Raw genomic sequence first — 14,499 nt, 5'->3', positions numbered from 1 at the left:
GTACTGTGGTTATGTTGACAATTTGGACTAATTCTCATGTTATTCCTCCTGGGCTTTAACACAATTACTGAGCCTTTAACTACGTTTGCCGGGCCGCATAGTGACGTAAGCACGCACGTACGCACTCACCGGTAGGTATTGCGTGCTTGCGCGCACTGGCTGCGTGCGCGCTCTGGTATTAGTAGCCACGAGCTCGCGCACGTCGGCGTTGTGCTCCGTGTGGACTGAGGGAAGAGAGAGAGAGAGAGTAGTAGAGCTTTGCTATAGTCGTAGTGACCCGTTCCCACTCACGCGCCCCCTCCTCTTTAGCTAAAATGTCAAAGTTGGACCAGGTACTCGTCCTCGAGCCTCCTTCCGACCTCAAATTTAAAGGTAAGGGCTGCCGTAATATGCCTGTTGCGTGACAAACGTCCCGGTGCTTCGTGACGACGTGTTGTAGGTGCATCAAATATCATTTTTTACACTCACTCCAGCGGCTCGTCGTAGGCTTGTTGCTAGCAAACGTTCAGCGCCATTTTAAGTTAGCCGCGGACTGGACGGGCCCGCCACTTCCTCCTCGCGCTCCGGTGACGCGGCCGAGCCGGGCCTCGAGGCCACGCTGGCGGCCAAAGGTGGTGGTGTGATACCCGGGCAGGCTGACGTCGCTGGAAGTGAACGTGTTAGCAATGTTAGCATGGGCAAAACGGCATTCATTCAAGTTTGAATGGTGGTGGGATGACTGAACGTGTGGATTGGAATTGCACACTTTATCATAGCAAGTGATTTCAGGGACTGACAGTCGTCGGGAAAAAAAAATCTAACAGTGAATTATCACGCTGCAACTCACTTTTATGAACTTGAGTCTAACAATCCAGTTTTAGGATAGTCTGGGGGAAAAAAAAACATTCGGGCGCTAGGCAGTACTGTGTAGCTGCACCTGGCTAGCTTTTCAGTGATGTGTCATTTAATCGTTGGCTAGGCAGGCCAACCCAAGTGTTAGCTTTTCTAAAACATGCCCTTTTTTCAACTCCCCGTCCTTTAACCCTCACTTGTAACATTTGTTGATTACAACTGTTGCTTTTTTATGCTGATGAATGTGTACCGGTAATAAGCCTGCAAGGAACAGTGTCACTTTATACAATTAACTCATTCACTGCCCGACATGTGCAAAAAAATTGTCCACTGCAGTGCCATGGGTTTTGCTTACTTAAATTGCAGAATAATGAGTTTTAGGACTACATAAACAGTCAACGTAGTGTTGAAAACCTTAGAAGTTCATTGGCAAGAAACCGCCTGATCACTTTACATACGACACTACCTCACTTTACATACGTCAGTACCTCACTTTACAGATGACAGTACCTCACTTTACATTCAGAAATTACATGTATTGTCTGTCTTTTTTAGCCACATTATAAGTGCCTTGCACGCTGGGTCCGAGAGTACATTAATTTCATCTGTGCTGTATGTCATGCATATTAGCATATTTGACACTAAAGCTGACTTTGACTTTTATTTTAGAAGCCAATATCCCCAGAACCAAATCAGCTAGACACGAAGTTTTTTTTCTGATGAAAAAAGAAAGTGTAAGGTTTCTTACGCTGTATTGAATGTTTATGTAGTCCTAAAACTCAATATTCTGTGTGTCCTGGAATTTGAGTGACAATAACAAAAACCCTGGCAATGGAGTACACACATTTTTTTGCACATTGTCTGGCAGTGAATGAGTTAAAATCAGAATTCTGAGAATAACCTCTTCCATAGAAACAAGACTTGTAACTAAGCAACAGTGATATTAGTCAATTTCTGCATACATTGTAAATTAAATTGATTATTATTATTATATTAGCCTGTGAGTGTTGTTTGCTATGTAATGTCATGATTGACATTAATTTTCAATAATTGTTTCATACATAAATTGTGCGTTGATCAGAAAAATCAGCAAAATGTGTGTGATACTGATTTTTGCTGAGGATAAAGAATCTACGCAAACTGTTGTCGCGGTACACTGCATGTTGTGATACTGCTTCTGTTCAAATACAAGTTGTTTAAAGATGTGTCATTTTCGCAGAATTTTGGCTATTTTTGTTAGCCCGTTTGTCGTTTTTGCATCCAGTGTTAGCATTAAGATCGTGGACTTTCTTATGTAATGTTTTTAATCCATGTGTAATTCTTTGTTTTTATGTTTAGTTTGACAGTCAACTTCATCTAGTATTGATCACTTTCTGCCAAAATACTGCTTGTTGTGAAGCTTGATGATTTTTTTTGCTCTAATGTCCAGGCAAAAAAAAATACATTAAAAATACTAAAATGGTTATACAGTAAAGTCTCGTTATATCGATATCGGATATATCGATAGTCCCGGTTATATCGATACTATTTCTATGCACGCACGGAGAAAATTACATGCAAACAGGGTCGGATATATCGATAGTCCCGGTTATATCGATATTTTTTCGGACTCCCTTGAATATCGATATAACGAGACTTTACTGTGTCCCTGAATTGAACCTCCAATTAGCTCTGAATGATTAACAGTCTGCCATATCAATTTTCTCCGGTCAGTTTTAATGAATAAAACCAATTGACGTAATTTATCCGAACATCCGATTATGTGATTGAACCAAGCCGATTGAATTAATGAAGCAAAACGCGGACTATATTTTCACAATTCAATAACGCTTCAACTTTTCAACATAACGGACTTACTTATAAAATATCTTCACCCATCTGAGATTCTTTCTTGTTACAGTAAAGTCTCGTTATATCGATATCGGATATATCGATAGTCCCGGTTATATCGATACTATTTCTATGCACGCACGGAGAAAATTACATGCAAACAGGGTCGGATATATCGATAGTCCCGGTTATATCGATATTTTTTCAGACTCCCTTGAATATCGATATAACGAGACTTTACTGTATATTGAAGACGGCGGCCATGTTTTTTTCCCCCTGCTACCACCCGGGCCGGGGGAGGGGGGGGGGGGGGCAAAACTTGGCTGGCACACAACAAGATGAGACAAGGTGTAGGTGGAACATGGTGGACCATGGCCGTGTTTATGTTGGAGTCGTTTCCGTGCTGTCTTGAATTGTGCTCGCTGTGTATTATTATTAGAATTATTATTTTAATACACTTTCTATACCAGTCCCGAATTCTTTCTGTTAACTCTTCCATTTCGCCGCATTGTCGCCCGGTGTAATACTCAATACTAGAACTGTCAATCCGGGTTCTACTACGGTTAGGGTCCTAACTGTCAGCAACGTAAAATATCACTATATGCGGTGGAATCTTATTAAAATACGCTCAGTAGAAGTCATTTGAAGCCATTTTACAAATTATGGACACAACTTGTCCGGCCGGAGATGTCGGTTGTCCTTTAAGGTTTATATAACGATGTTTCAGGCTTGCATAAGTATTGGTCGGTACTGAAAAATAAACATTTAATCAAATATATGCTCGATAAAGATATGTACGTGTACAACTGGATTGAATACTACATATGTTACTACAAAAATATATTTAATACAGACGCTCCCCAATTTACGAACGAGATACGTTTCGAACGGTTGTTCGTAACGTGAATTCGTTCGTAAGTTGCTTCAGTGCTATTTTTTTGTCTGGAATGTATGTTTAAGGTTTATATAACGATGTTCTAGGCTTGTAAAAGTAACCTGTATTGGTTTGTAGTGAAAAATAAACATTTAATAAAACATATGGACATGTACAACTGGATTGAATACTTGATATGTTACTACAACAATGTTTGTATGTACCGTTGTCCGTAACTCGAATGTTCGTAAGTAGGGCACCATCTGTACTTTAAAGCAACCATTGCTGCACACAAAGTGCCAAGTGAATCAGAATCAGTTTTAAAAACAATGTGAAAATAATCCATCAAATAATTTGACTACCCCCATACACCCCCAAAATCATACCTCATGTACAACTGGATTGAATACTACATATGTTACTACAAAAATGTTTGTATGTACCGTTATTCATAATTGGAATGTTCATAAATCGGGGAGTGTCTGTATTCTAGATTTTCAGTTTAACCCACTTAAATTGACTAAATTAGCATTCAACGGCTACGCAGATTGAAACAACCGTATTTTCTGGATAGCTTGATAGCTAATAGCTAGATAGTTAGACAGCCAGATAGATGGCAAATAGAGAGCTAGATAGCTCGATAGCTAATAGCTAGATAGATATTGCCGTCAACAAAACAGCACTAGCGACGAAATCTTTTGGTTTTACGGGAATGTCCTGGTGACGCACCTGTGCGTTTTTTGTCGTGTGTGTGTGTGTGTGTGTGTGTGTGTGTGTGTGTGTGTGTGTGTGTGTGTGTGTGTGTGTGTGTGTGTGTGTGTGTGTGTGTGTGTGTGTGTGTGTGTGTGTGTATGTAAGTGTATGTTTGTGTGCTGCAACACTACCACGCTTGTGTACTGCAAGCGGGTCATGCCTGGCGTCTTATCGTTCTGAGCAGCCCCTGTGAATGTAGCCTATTGTCAACACTGGCCTAGCTTAATGCACAGCCTTTAATACCTTCCAACTTGCCATGCATAAACACCAAATTCACGTTTTTGGTGTTTTTTTTTTGTGAGAAAAGCCAACATAACAATCCATGTGTCGTGTTCCTTTCAGTCAAAAAAATTAATACGAATAGAGTGGATATTGGAGTGGATGTACCTTTATTCGTCTCGCAGTGGAGAAATGTACATTTCACAACAGCAAAGTTGTGAAAAGAAGAGGAAAGGAAAGAAAGAAGTAGAAAAACAAAATTCAGGAGCTGCTGGAAAGGCAGCCACTCTCGCGGCGCCATCTTGAAGTCGAAAAAATAACAAATATGACAACATAACGACACAGTCATTCATTCTTCAGAACTTGCTGTACCCTCTTTGTGACATGAAGCAGTTCTAGAGGAGAGGATCAAAGCGTCCTTTTCAGATGTGAAATTTACATTTCACATCAGCAAAGTCATGAAAGGAAAGAAAGAAGTAGAAAATGGTGTCAGTTATCGGACTTTAAAATCCGCTATGCTAATTGTCAGTCATATCAACTCAGCTACAATCAGAATAAAAATCGGAAAGCAGCAATTTGAAAGGGGGGTTAAAAGATATAAACAAAGATAAGAATAAAAGGCATTAGCATCACTGATGCTATCGTACGTTAGCGTAACAGTCTGCCCATCAGCTTCCCGGCGCGGGAATAAAGACTCATTCATCAATGGATGCTACAGCTTTGGTGTTTACATTCAAAACTTAGCTCATAGCACACGTGCGCATTCCACCATGACGTCTCTGATCCACTGGTGAAAAGAAGGCTTCCAACTAGAACTGCTTCATGTAATAAAGCGTTTGTTTTTCTTCTACTCGAACATCGTAGAGTGCATAGGGAAAGTCGTTTAAGATTACACAACAGTCCATGTTTTGATGTTCCTGTTTGTGTTTATTATTTTACTTTGTGTTGACTATGTGAAGCGCTTCGTTGCAGCTGTTGTGAAAGCGTTCTATAATTTAAGATGTATTTTATTGTATTCAAGTCAAGTCTACGGGTTGTCGCGGTTACGTATCGGCTCGAAGATCAGCGCTTTGTGTTGGTCATCTTGTGACCGAGCTTGCCTCCCATTAGGGTCCTGACTGTCAGCTGGATTTAGCCCTAATGAGTTGTGACATGGTGAAAAAAACAACAACAAAAAACAGCTCATTTAGCGCTAGCTCGCTACGGAGAAAAGGCCATCCGTCCGTCCGTCCGTCCTCATGATGCTCGCTTCTGATTTCCAACTCCAAATGTTATCGACTCTCAAATCCGTCGTAGATTATGATATTTAGGAAAGCGGTGGAGACTTGTATGATTGTGAGCAGGCGTGTGTGTATTGTTCAATCACAATTGAAAAAAGCAAACATTGATTATATTGATTATAATGGCAAATGTTTCTGTTTTCAAACATGTTTCTGGAACGGATTATGGTCGAAAAACCCATTTTTCTCTGTATTAACCTGACTTAACCGTGCGATTTGAACTCTTCTGATGGAGAATAAGAAGTTATCATATTTAAAAGTTTCATGCTGTTATATGCTTAGTCAACATGTGTGACTCGAATACACAATTGAAGCACAGGCAACCTGGGGTCAACAGACACAGCAAGTTAAACTGTTATCTTTATCTAGGAGATCTGGCCTTGGACAGAATTCAGGACTTGGGAAACTCCTTTATCACAGAAGTAATTTACGACTTGAAACTCCTTCATAGGAAGAGCTCATTAGCCAGGTTACAAATGTATCAGTTCATGGAAAAGACAATGTTTTATTGCTTACAGCTGTTCGTGCTTAGACCTCAAGAGGTGTGGTATTCTAATCAATACTAAAGTAATACTAATGTATTACTTCAATTTGCATATACTCTCAATAAATAGCTTGGCAGAGGACTGCAGAATTCAAGCGTCTTTCATGAATGGCTACGTCTCCTGCCGGCAGTAAAGACAATCTTTCTGGTTCCGAGTCTCCGTCCACAGTGTCCGATCGACCCCCCCCCCCCCCCCCCCCCCAAAAAAAAAGCACTCTCGAACCCTGTCAAGTCATACAGGTGGTCCCCATCATGGCCGCCTTGAATCCCGCTTGGTCCATTGAAGGCCTTCAGGCGCTCTCATTTCACCTTTTGCCGTTCACGCGAAGCCTCGATTGAATTATTCTGTGTAATCACATCAGGCTAATCGAGTTGCGTTCATACTGTTCAAACGACCCCTTGAAGTTCTTTTTGAACTCTTTGTCAACCGATTCTGGGTTTTTTTTTCTCTCCCTTGAAGTATAATTAGCATATTTGGACAGACACTCCCCTACTTACGAACATTCAAGTTACGAACAACTGTACATACGAACATTTTTATAGTAACATATGTAGTATTCTTTCCACTTGTACACGCACTGTATTTTCTGTACTATAAGGCACACCTAAAAGAAAATATTTTTTCAAAAGCTGACTATGCGCCTCATCATGCGGCGCGCCTTATGTACGGAAAACGTTTTAAAACGTGTCATTGATTGAAATGATAATGCGGTGCACCTTATGCATAGAAAAGGTTTTTAAATGTCATTTGTTAAAGGTGCGCCTTATATTCCAGAAAATACGGTACATATCTTTATAGAGCATATATTTTATTAAATGTTTATTTTTCAGTACAAACCAATACAGGTTACTTGTACAAGCCTTAAACGTACTTATATAAATATTAAATATATTTATATAAACCTTAAACATCGTTATATAAACCTAAAACATACATTCCATACAAAATATAGCACTGAAGGCTACTTACGAACAATTTCACACCGTCCCGAACGTATCACATTTGTAAATTGCGGAGCGTCTGTACCATACACATTTATTTATGAATGTTTCCTTGAAGGAGAATTATTCAATTAAAAAAAAATATCATTCTCATAATATACACCAAGTCATTTTTTTTCTGTTAAAAAAAAATCCAACTTCAAAGTCCTTCGTATTTTCATAGAATGACAACTTTCTTCTCGAATCATCACCCCCCTGCTTTCTATCTTTGTGACTGCTTTATTTCCTGTATATAATAGCTGTCCATTGGATTGTATAAAAATGGACGCGAGCCGAACATGGCTGGACGTGGTAAAACTCATTCACTGCCATTCACAAATTTATTCGGGAATTGAAAATATGACGTAGAGCGCCTTTCCCGAATTTGTTCAGGTTTTGTTTTGTTTTTTCATGCTTGGGTGCCAATAAAGCGCTGGCCAGCCCTCTGGCAATGTTTTTCCCTTCCACAAGGGGCGGCACATCCCTTGTTTCAATGTTAGTGCTTTGTTACAGTTTCAGTTGTTGTTAAAGCACTATATAAACCAATATGTATGTATTGCATTGTATTTTGGACATTTGCCCTTATTTCAAGGTCATATAACTCTAGATCCATATCGTTTAGGAATCAAGTCTTTTTCTGATGAAAGACGAGAGTGTCAGGTTTCTAACGCTGTATTGAATGTGTATGTCGTCCTAAAACCCTCTTGGTCCCTCACATCCTCATCCTCCCGTCACCTCTATGTGCCTTCTGCCCGTCTCGCCACGATGGGGGGGCAGAGCTTTCAGCCGCTCTGCTTCCAAACTCTGGAATTCGATTCCACCCATATTGACTCCCTTCCTACTTTCAAATCCCACCTCAAAACCCTTCTTTTTAAAATTGCATTCATGGTCTAGTTCAATCAGCTATTTTATTATTTAGCATTTTATTTATGGTTTTATTCTTTTGTTTATTGTTTTTTTATTGTTAAGTGTCCTTGAGTGTTCTGAAAGGCGCTTGGAAATTAAATGTATTATTATTATTATTATTATCAATATTATGTGACTCCTGGAATTCGAGTGAGAATGACAAAAGCCCTGGCACTGGAGTGGACACTTTTTTTGCACATCGTCCGGCAGTGAATGAGTTAAATATGATTATTATTTTGAAGAAATTCCTTTGTTTACTTCCTAAGCTTACTGTTTGTTGTTGTTGTTTTTTGAATCGCTATCCCCAGTTGAAACTGGTTGTAACTCGCCGGTTTGTCCTCCCGTCCTCCACCAGGTCCATTTACGGATGTCGTCACGACCAACCTCAAGCTGAAGAACCTCTCCGAGAGAAGAGTATGCTTCAAAGTCAAGACGACGGCGCCGCGCCGCTATTGCGTACGGCCCAACAGCGGCGTCATCGAAGCAGGAGCCGCCGTCAACATCTCCGGTCAGTCAAGTTGGCCAGTTTTGACCACTTTGTAGCCAAAAGTGTGAAGGTTTTGATGCAAACACCAAATGCAACATTGAACTGGTTATAATTGTCTGAACAAATGTATTTTGAACTAAGTTCAGTTGTTTTAGGAGCCTTTTCCTGACATTTTTTTTACCTTGAAGATTTTGCGCGGGAAACGGACTGTTTGAATTAAAAACAAAAACTAGTTGAAGCAGCCGTTCATCAGCAAGACAAATAGTCGCCACAGTGTGATCAATTTCATCAACCGATCAATTTTAGTGCTTACAAGAACAAGCCCCCCAAAAATAAACAAATAAATAAATACATAAATAAATACATAAACAATTGCGTAAATAAATACATAAAGTAAATAAAAAAGTAAATAAAGTAAATAAAAAGTACGTTTAAAAAGTAAATAAATACGTAAATAAATATGTAAATAAAGTAAATAAAAAAGTAAAACATAAAACATAAAAACATAAAAAAACACATTAAAATAAATTAATTTAAAAATTAAAGAAGTAATAATGCAGCTCTGCTTACCTTAGCTTATGTCGTTGTGGGCCCAAATAATTTTGAGTTTAATTTCACTCAATTTGCACACGAGCCATGAAAAAAAGTACTTTTTGCCACCACCTTGTCCCCCCTTTTTTTTACTCATTCGCCGCCATTCCCGAATTTGTTCGGGTTTTGTTTTTTTCTTACTGGGGTGTGCCGATAAAGCACTGGTCAGGGCCTCTGGCAATGTTTTTGTCCCGTTCACAAGGGGGCAGCATTTGCCTTTTGTCCATGTTAGCGCTTTGTTCCAGCTTCAGCTGTTGTTAAAGCGCCATATAAATTAATATCTATGCAATTTAATTCGGACAGCCGCCCCCGTTTCAAGCTCAGATAACTCCAGACGCATGTAATTTAGGAATTATCTCTTTTTTTTCTGATGAAAGAAGTTTCAGGTTTCTTACTCTGCAGTGAATGCGCTATATAAATTAATGTATTGCATTGTATTTTGTACAGCCGTATCTATGCAATTTAATTTGGACAGCCGCCCCCATTTCAAGCTCAGATAACTCCAGATGAAAACAATTTAGGAATTAACGTTTTTTTATTAAAAAAGAAAGTCTAAGATTTCTTACTCTGCAGTGAATGCACTATGTAAATTAACGTATTGAATTGTATTTTGTACAGCCGCCCCCATTTCAAGCTCAGTTAACTCCAGACCCATATAATTTAGGGATTAACTGTTTTTTTATGAAAGAAGAAAGTCTGGGGTTTCTTAATTTGCAGTGAATGAGCTATATACATTAATGTATTAAATTGTATTTTGTACAGCCGCCCGCATTTCAACCTCAGATAACCCATATAACTTAGGAATTAACCATTTTTTTCCGATGAAAGAAGGGAGTCTAGGGTTTCTTATGATGAATTTAATGTTTGTGTTGTCCTAAAAGTCAATATTCTGTGGGTCCTGGAATTTGAGTGAAAATGACAAAAACCCTGGCACTGGAGTTAGCCACATTTTTTGCACATTGTCCGGCAGTGAATGAGTTAATATGATGGTCAACAGTCTTGACTCTGCTTTATTGTCCCCCTTTCCTCAGTTATGTTACAGCCTTTCGACTACGACCCCAATGAGAAGAGCAAACACAAATTCATGGTGCAGACCATCTTCGCTCCAGCCAACGTCTCCGACATGGAGTCCTTGGTGAGGAACCGTGCAACTATGTCCTTTCTGCCACCAGAGGGAAGCAATAACCCTGTCATGAGTTGCCGCACTGGACTCTTTAAAAGATGTCATAAGATCAGATTTGTCGATTGTGTTACTATGAAACGGATTCCATGTGGCAAATGTACTAAAGTATTTTATTTTTAATATCTTTCCCTCTGCCGCCGCCCAGTGGAAAGATGCGAAGCCCGAAGACCTGATGGATTCCAAGTTAAGATGCGTCTTTGAGTTGCCTTCTGAAAATGATAAGACGGTAAGAAAGAGGCCGTGTCTTTTACATATTTTATTTTGAAAAAAAAAAACTTCATTTCAGCAGTTCAAATTGAAAAAAAAAATGAGGCTTAGAATTTCATCAGGCACATTTGCACAATTTTGCAAGATCGATTTGATGAGCAAAAACTCCCAAATCTTCAAAAAAATATACAGTAAAGTCTCGTTATATCGATATCGGATATATCGATAGTCCCGGTTATATCGATACTATTTCTATGCACGCATGGAGAAAATTACATGCAAACAGGGGCGGATATATCGATGGTCCCGGTTATATCGATATTCTTTCGGACTCCCTTGAATATCGATATAACGAGACTTTACTGTATATACAATAATAAATATATAATAATAATAATAATAAAATATTTTAAAAAATACTGTATTTTCCGGCGTATAAGGCGCACCCCCAATAAATGGTATTTTTTTTTCAAACTGTTTTCCATATATAAGGCGCACCTTCAATTATTGGAAAAAAGTTTTCCAAATATAATATATACTGTATTTTCTGGTGTATAAGGCGCACCGGAGTATATTAGTTTTCAATCATCAAATATAAGGCACACCATTATAAGGTGCACCTTATACACCGGAAAATATGGTAATTAATTTCCACTCTGAATGTATTAATCCCACCACCTGGTTCTCAGAATGACGCGGACTCCAGCAAATCTACCCCGGTAATGAACTCCGCCAAGGGCGACATGCCCTCAACCGTCGCCGCCGTCGCAGCGACGCCAACCTCCGCCATCTTGGCCGGCGCTTCTGCCTCATCATTGGATGACACCGAGATGAAGAAGTTGCTGGAAAAGTGCAAGCGGTTGCAGTCTGAGATGAGCAAAATGGCCGAGGAGAACCGACATTTAAAGGTGTCACTCATTCATTGCCAGACGATGTGCAAAAATATGTCCACTCCAGTGCCAGGGTTTTTGTCATTTTCACTCAAATTGCAGGCAGGACTCACAGAATATTGAATTTTAGGACGACATAAACATTCAAAGCGGCATGAGAAACCTTAGCCTCTCTTCTTTCATCAGAAAAAAAAGAGTTAATTCCTAAATTACATATGTCTGGAGTTATATGAGCTTGAAATGGGGGTTGCTGTTCAAAATACAATTCAATACATTAATTTATATAAAAAAACTAAAATTCGGCATTGGTGCCCCATCAACCCAGTTAAACAACACAATTGATGAGGAACTAGGTAAAATTATTGCAGAGAAAGCACCTACAAGGGATCATTGCTCAAGATGGTGAAAGAAGAAGGCTACGTTCCTCATCAAGTGTTTAATGCTGATGAAACCGGCCACTCCATTCCATCAAGCCATCAATGACCATCACAAAGGTAAATAAAACCACTTTATTATACCGTACAGTTTATTTCTTTCATTGTAATACCATAGCACATTTATTATACATAAACTAAGGTATATTTTGTGTAGTTTTAAGGCATGGAAAATTAGGTTTTATGGGGACCTGGGAACGGATTATTCTCATTTTAATGGTTTCCCATGGGAAATTAATTTTTGGGATACACACTTTTTGCCTTACACACTCCGTCTGAGAACCAATTAAGTTTGTAAGCCAAGGTGTCACTGTACTGGAAACACCTCAGTATGATGCGATGGACGTTTTCACTGCAAATGACATATATTATAATAATAATAACACATTTAATTTCTGAGCGCCTTTCAATATTGGATTGGATATGCCTTTATTAGTCTCGCAGTGGATAAATTTACATTTCACAGCAGCAAAGTGATGAAAGGAAGAAGTCGAAACATAAAATACAGGACCTGCTCTAAAGTCATATACAGTAAAGTCTCGTTATATCGATATCGGTTATATCGATAGTACTGCTTATTACGATACTATTTCTCTGAACGCAAGGAGAAAATTTACATGCCGCAGGATATCGATGAGAAGGTTTCTTCAGCCGTCATCTGTACAAAAGTGAAGGTTTCGGACGTTTCGCCTCCTATCCAAGAGACTTCGTCAGCGAACTAAAGTCTGACTGGTCGTATCGGCCCCATTTATATATCCCTAATGTCCAGACCTAGTGGTGCCGGACACAGCTATGATAGGTCCCTACTCTCAGGTTGGGGGGGGGGGGGGGCCGCGGGACGATTACCGGGCCTATTACCCCCACTCCCCCCGGTATCACCTCATCAGCATGTTAGCACGTTAGTCAGGAATGTAGGAACAATCAGTGGGGCCACAGGGGGGGGTCCTGCGACCCCCCCCCCCCCCCAACCTGAGAGTAGGGACCTATCATAGCTGTGTCCGGCACCACTAGGTCTGGACATTAGGGATATATAAATGGGGCCGATACGACCAGTCAGACTTTAGTTCGCTGACGAAGTCTCTTGGATAGGAGGCGAAACGTCCGAAACCTTCACTTTTGTACAGATGACGGCTGAAGAAACCTTCTCATCGATGGACCACTCCTGTACGACTGAGAGCTTACACAGACATGCCGCAGGATAGGAAATATCGATAGTCCGGTTATATAAAATAAAATAACATTTTATTTGACTATTATTTACTTGCAGTTTGCAATGTATGTTTTATGGGGACCTGGGAACACATCATTCTCATTTTAATAGTTTCCTATGGGAAATTAATTTTTGGGATACACACTTTTCGCCTTACACAATCTGTCTGGGAACCAATTAAGTTCATAAGCCAAAGTATCACTGTACATTATGGGATGGCAGTGAATGGGTTAAAGCAATTCAAATCCGAGTCATCTATTTTGTGCAAAAACATAAAATATAATCATTTATCAAGTCAAAGCCCAAATTGACGCCTTTTGCTTGCCTCCACCAGGACGACGGCGCTCGCATGAGGAAGATGGCGCGCTCGGATCTGGCAACCGTTCCCTCAGCCGCCTCCTTGCCTTCCCTCTTGGTGGTCATCGCCGCCATTTTCATCGGCTTCTTCCTAGGGAAGTTCATCTTGTAGACTCATTTGAGGTTGGCGGGCAACGGCGGGCGTCTCCGCCACCTTTCCCTCCAACCAAGTGTTTGTGTTGACGTCTGCCATATCTCCGGTTAGCGTGGGCATCCGGGCCAACACGCGTGTACAAAAAAAAAAAGGTTGCCTTTTTTTTTTTCTCTCCCCCCTTTAAACCCCCTTTCACACGGTTACTCACGCATACAGAAAGGTGAAGACATTTTTTTTTGGGGGGGGGAAACACGTTCACATCTTGTGACATTTCTATGGAAGTGAATCACAACCCGCCTCCCCTCACACTTTAGTTGCTTTAAACCAATATGGACACACTTATTTTCATGAAATTCTCACCTTTCATCACCTTTCTACTTCTTGGAATGTTCACATCCAATCGGGTGCTTCAAGGTGCCTCCCTTCCTTCCCTTTGTACATTTTATCAATTCTTGAACCATCGATGCAGACTTTATATATGATCATAAAAATGTTCTATTTCCCATCTAAGGCAAACATTGACTGAAAATGGGTCTCCATTCTTAAAATCCTGTTCTATGATATTCAACATTGAAAAATAAAATGGAGAAAAAAAAACCAAAAAAACGGTGCTTTCCACATGAGTCTAATTCCTCTTTTTGTACTATCATCCTGAAGCTAACTGCGGTGCATTTATGGGATGTTTTGTTAGCCTTAGCATAATAGAATCATTTTTTTGTGCGTCATAATAATTGGATTGGATGTACCTTTATTAGTCTCGCAGGGGAGAAATTGACATTTCACGGCAGCAAAGTTATGAAAGGAAGAGGAAAGGAAAGAAAGAAGTAG

General features: G+C 39.8%; 1 protein-coding gene across 1 annotated transcript; it reads left to right on the top strand.

The window, feature by feature from the left end:
* Positions 1-188: 188 nt before the first annotated feature.
* Positions 189-14,288, top strand: LOC148891168 (vesicle-associated membrane protein-associated protein A-like). Its single transcript, XM_089007704.1, has 6 exons — positions 189-372; positions 8,574-8,726; positions 10,328-10,431; positions 10,625-10,705; positions 11,376-11,594; positions 13,555-14,288. Exons 1-6 carry the CDS (start codon positions 315-317, stop codon positions 13,687-13,689), a joined length of 750 nt encoding a protein of 249 aa, XP_088863830.1. The 5' UTR covers positions 189-314; the 3' UTR covers positions 13,690-14,288.
* The last annotated feature ends 211 nt before the right edge of the window (positions 14,289-14,499 follow it).

The sequence above is a fragment of the Hippocampus bargibanti genome, linkage group LG11 (genome assembly GCF_051943395.1).
Source record: "Hippocampus bargibanti isolate YZ-2025 linkage group LG11, ASM5194339v1, whole genome shotgun sequence".
NCBI classification, from domain to species: domain Eukaryota; kingdom Metazoa; phylum Chordata; class Actinopteri; order Syngnathiformes; family Syngnathidae; genus Hippocampus; species Hippocampus bargibanti.
Note: the sequence above shows the minus strand (reverse complement) of the source record. Positions and strands in the feature narration are given on the sequence as shown.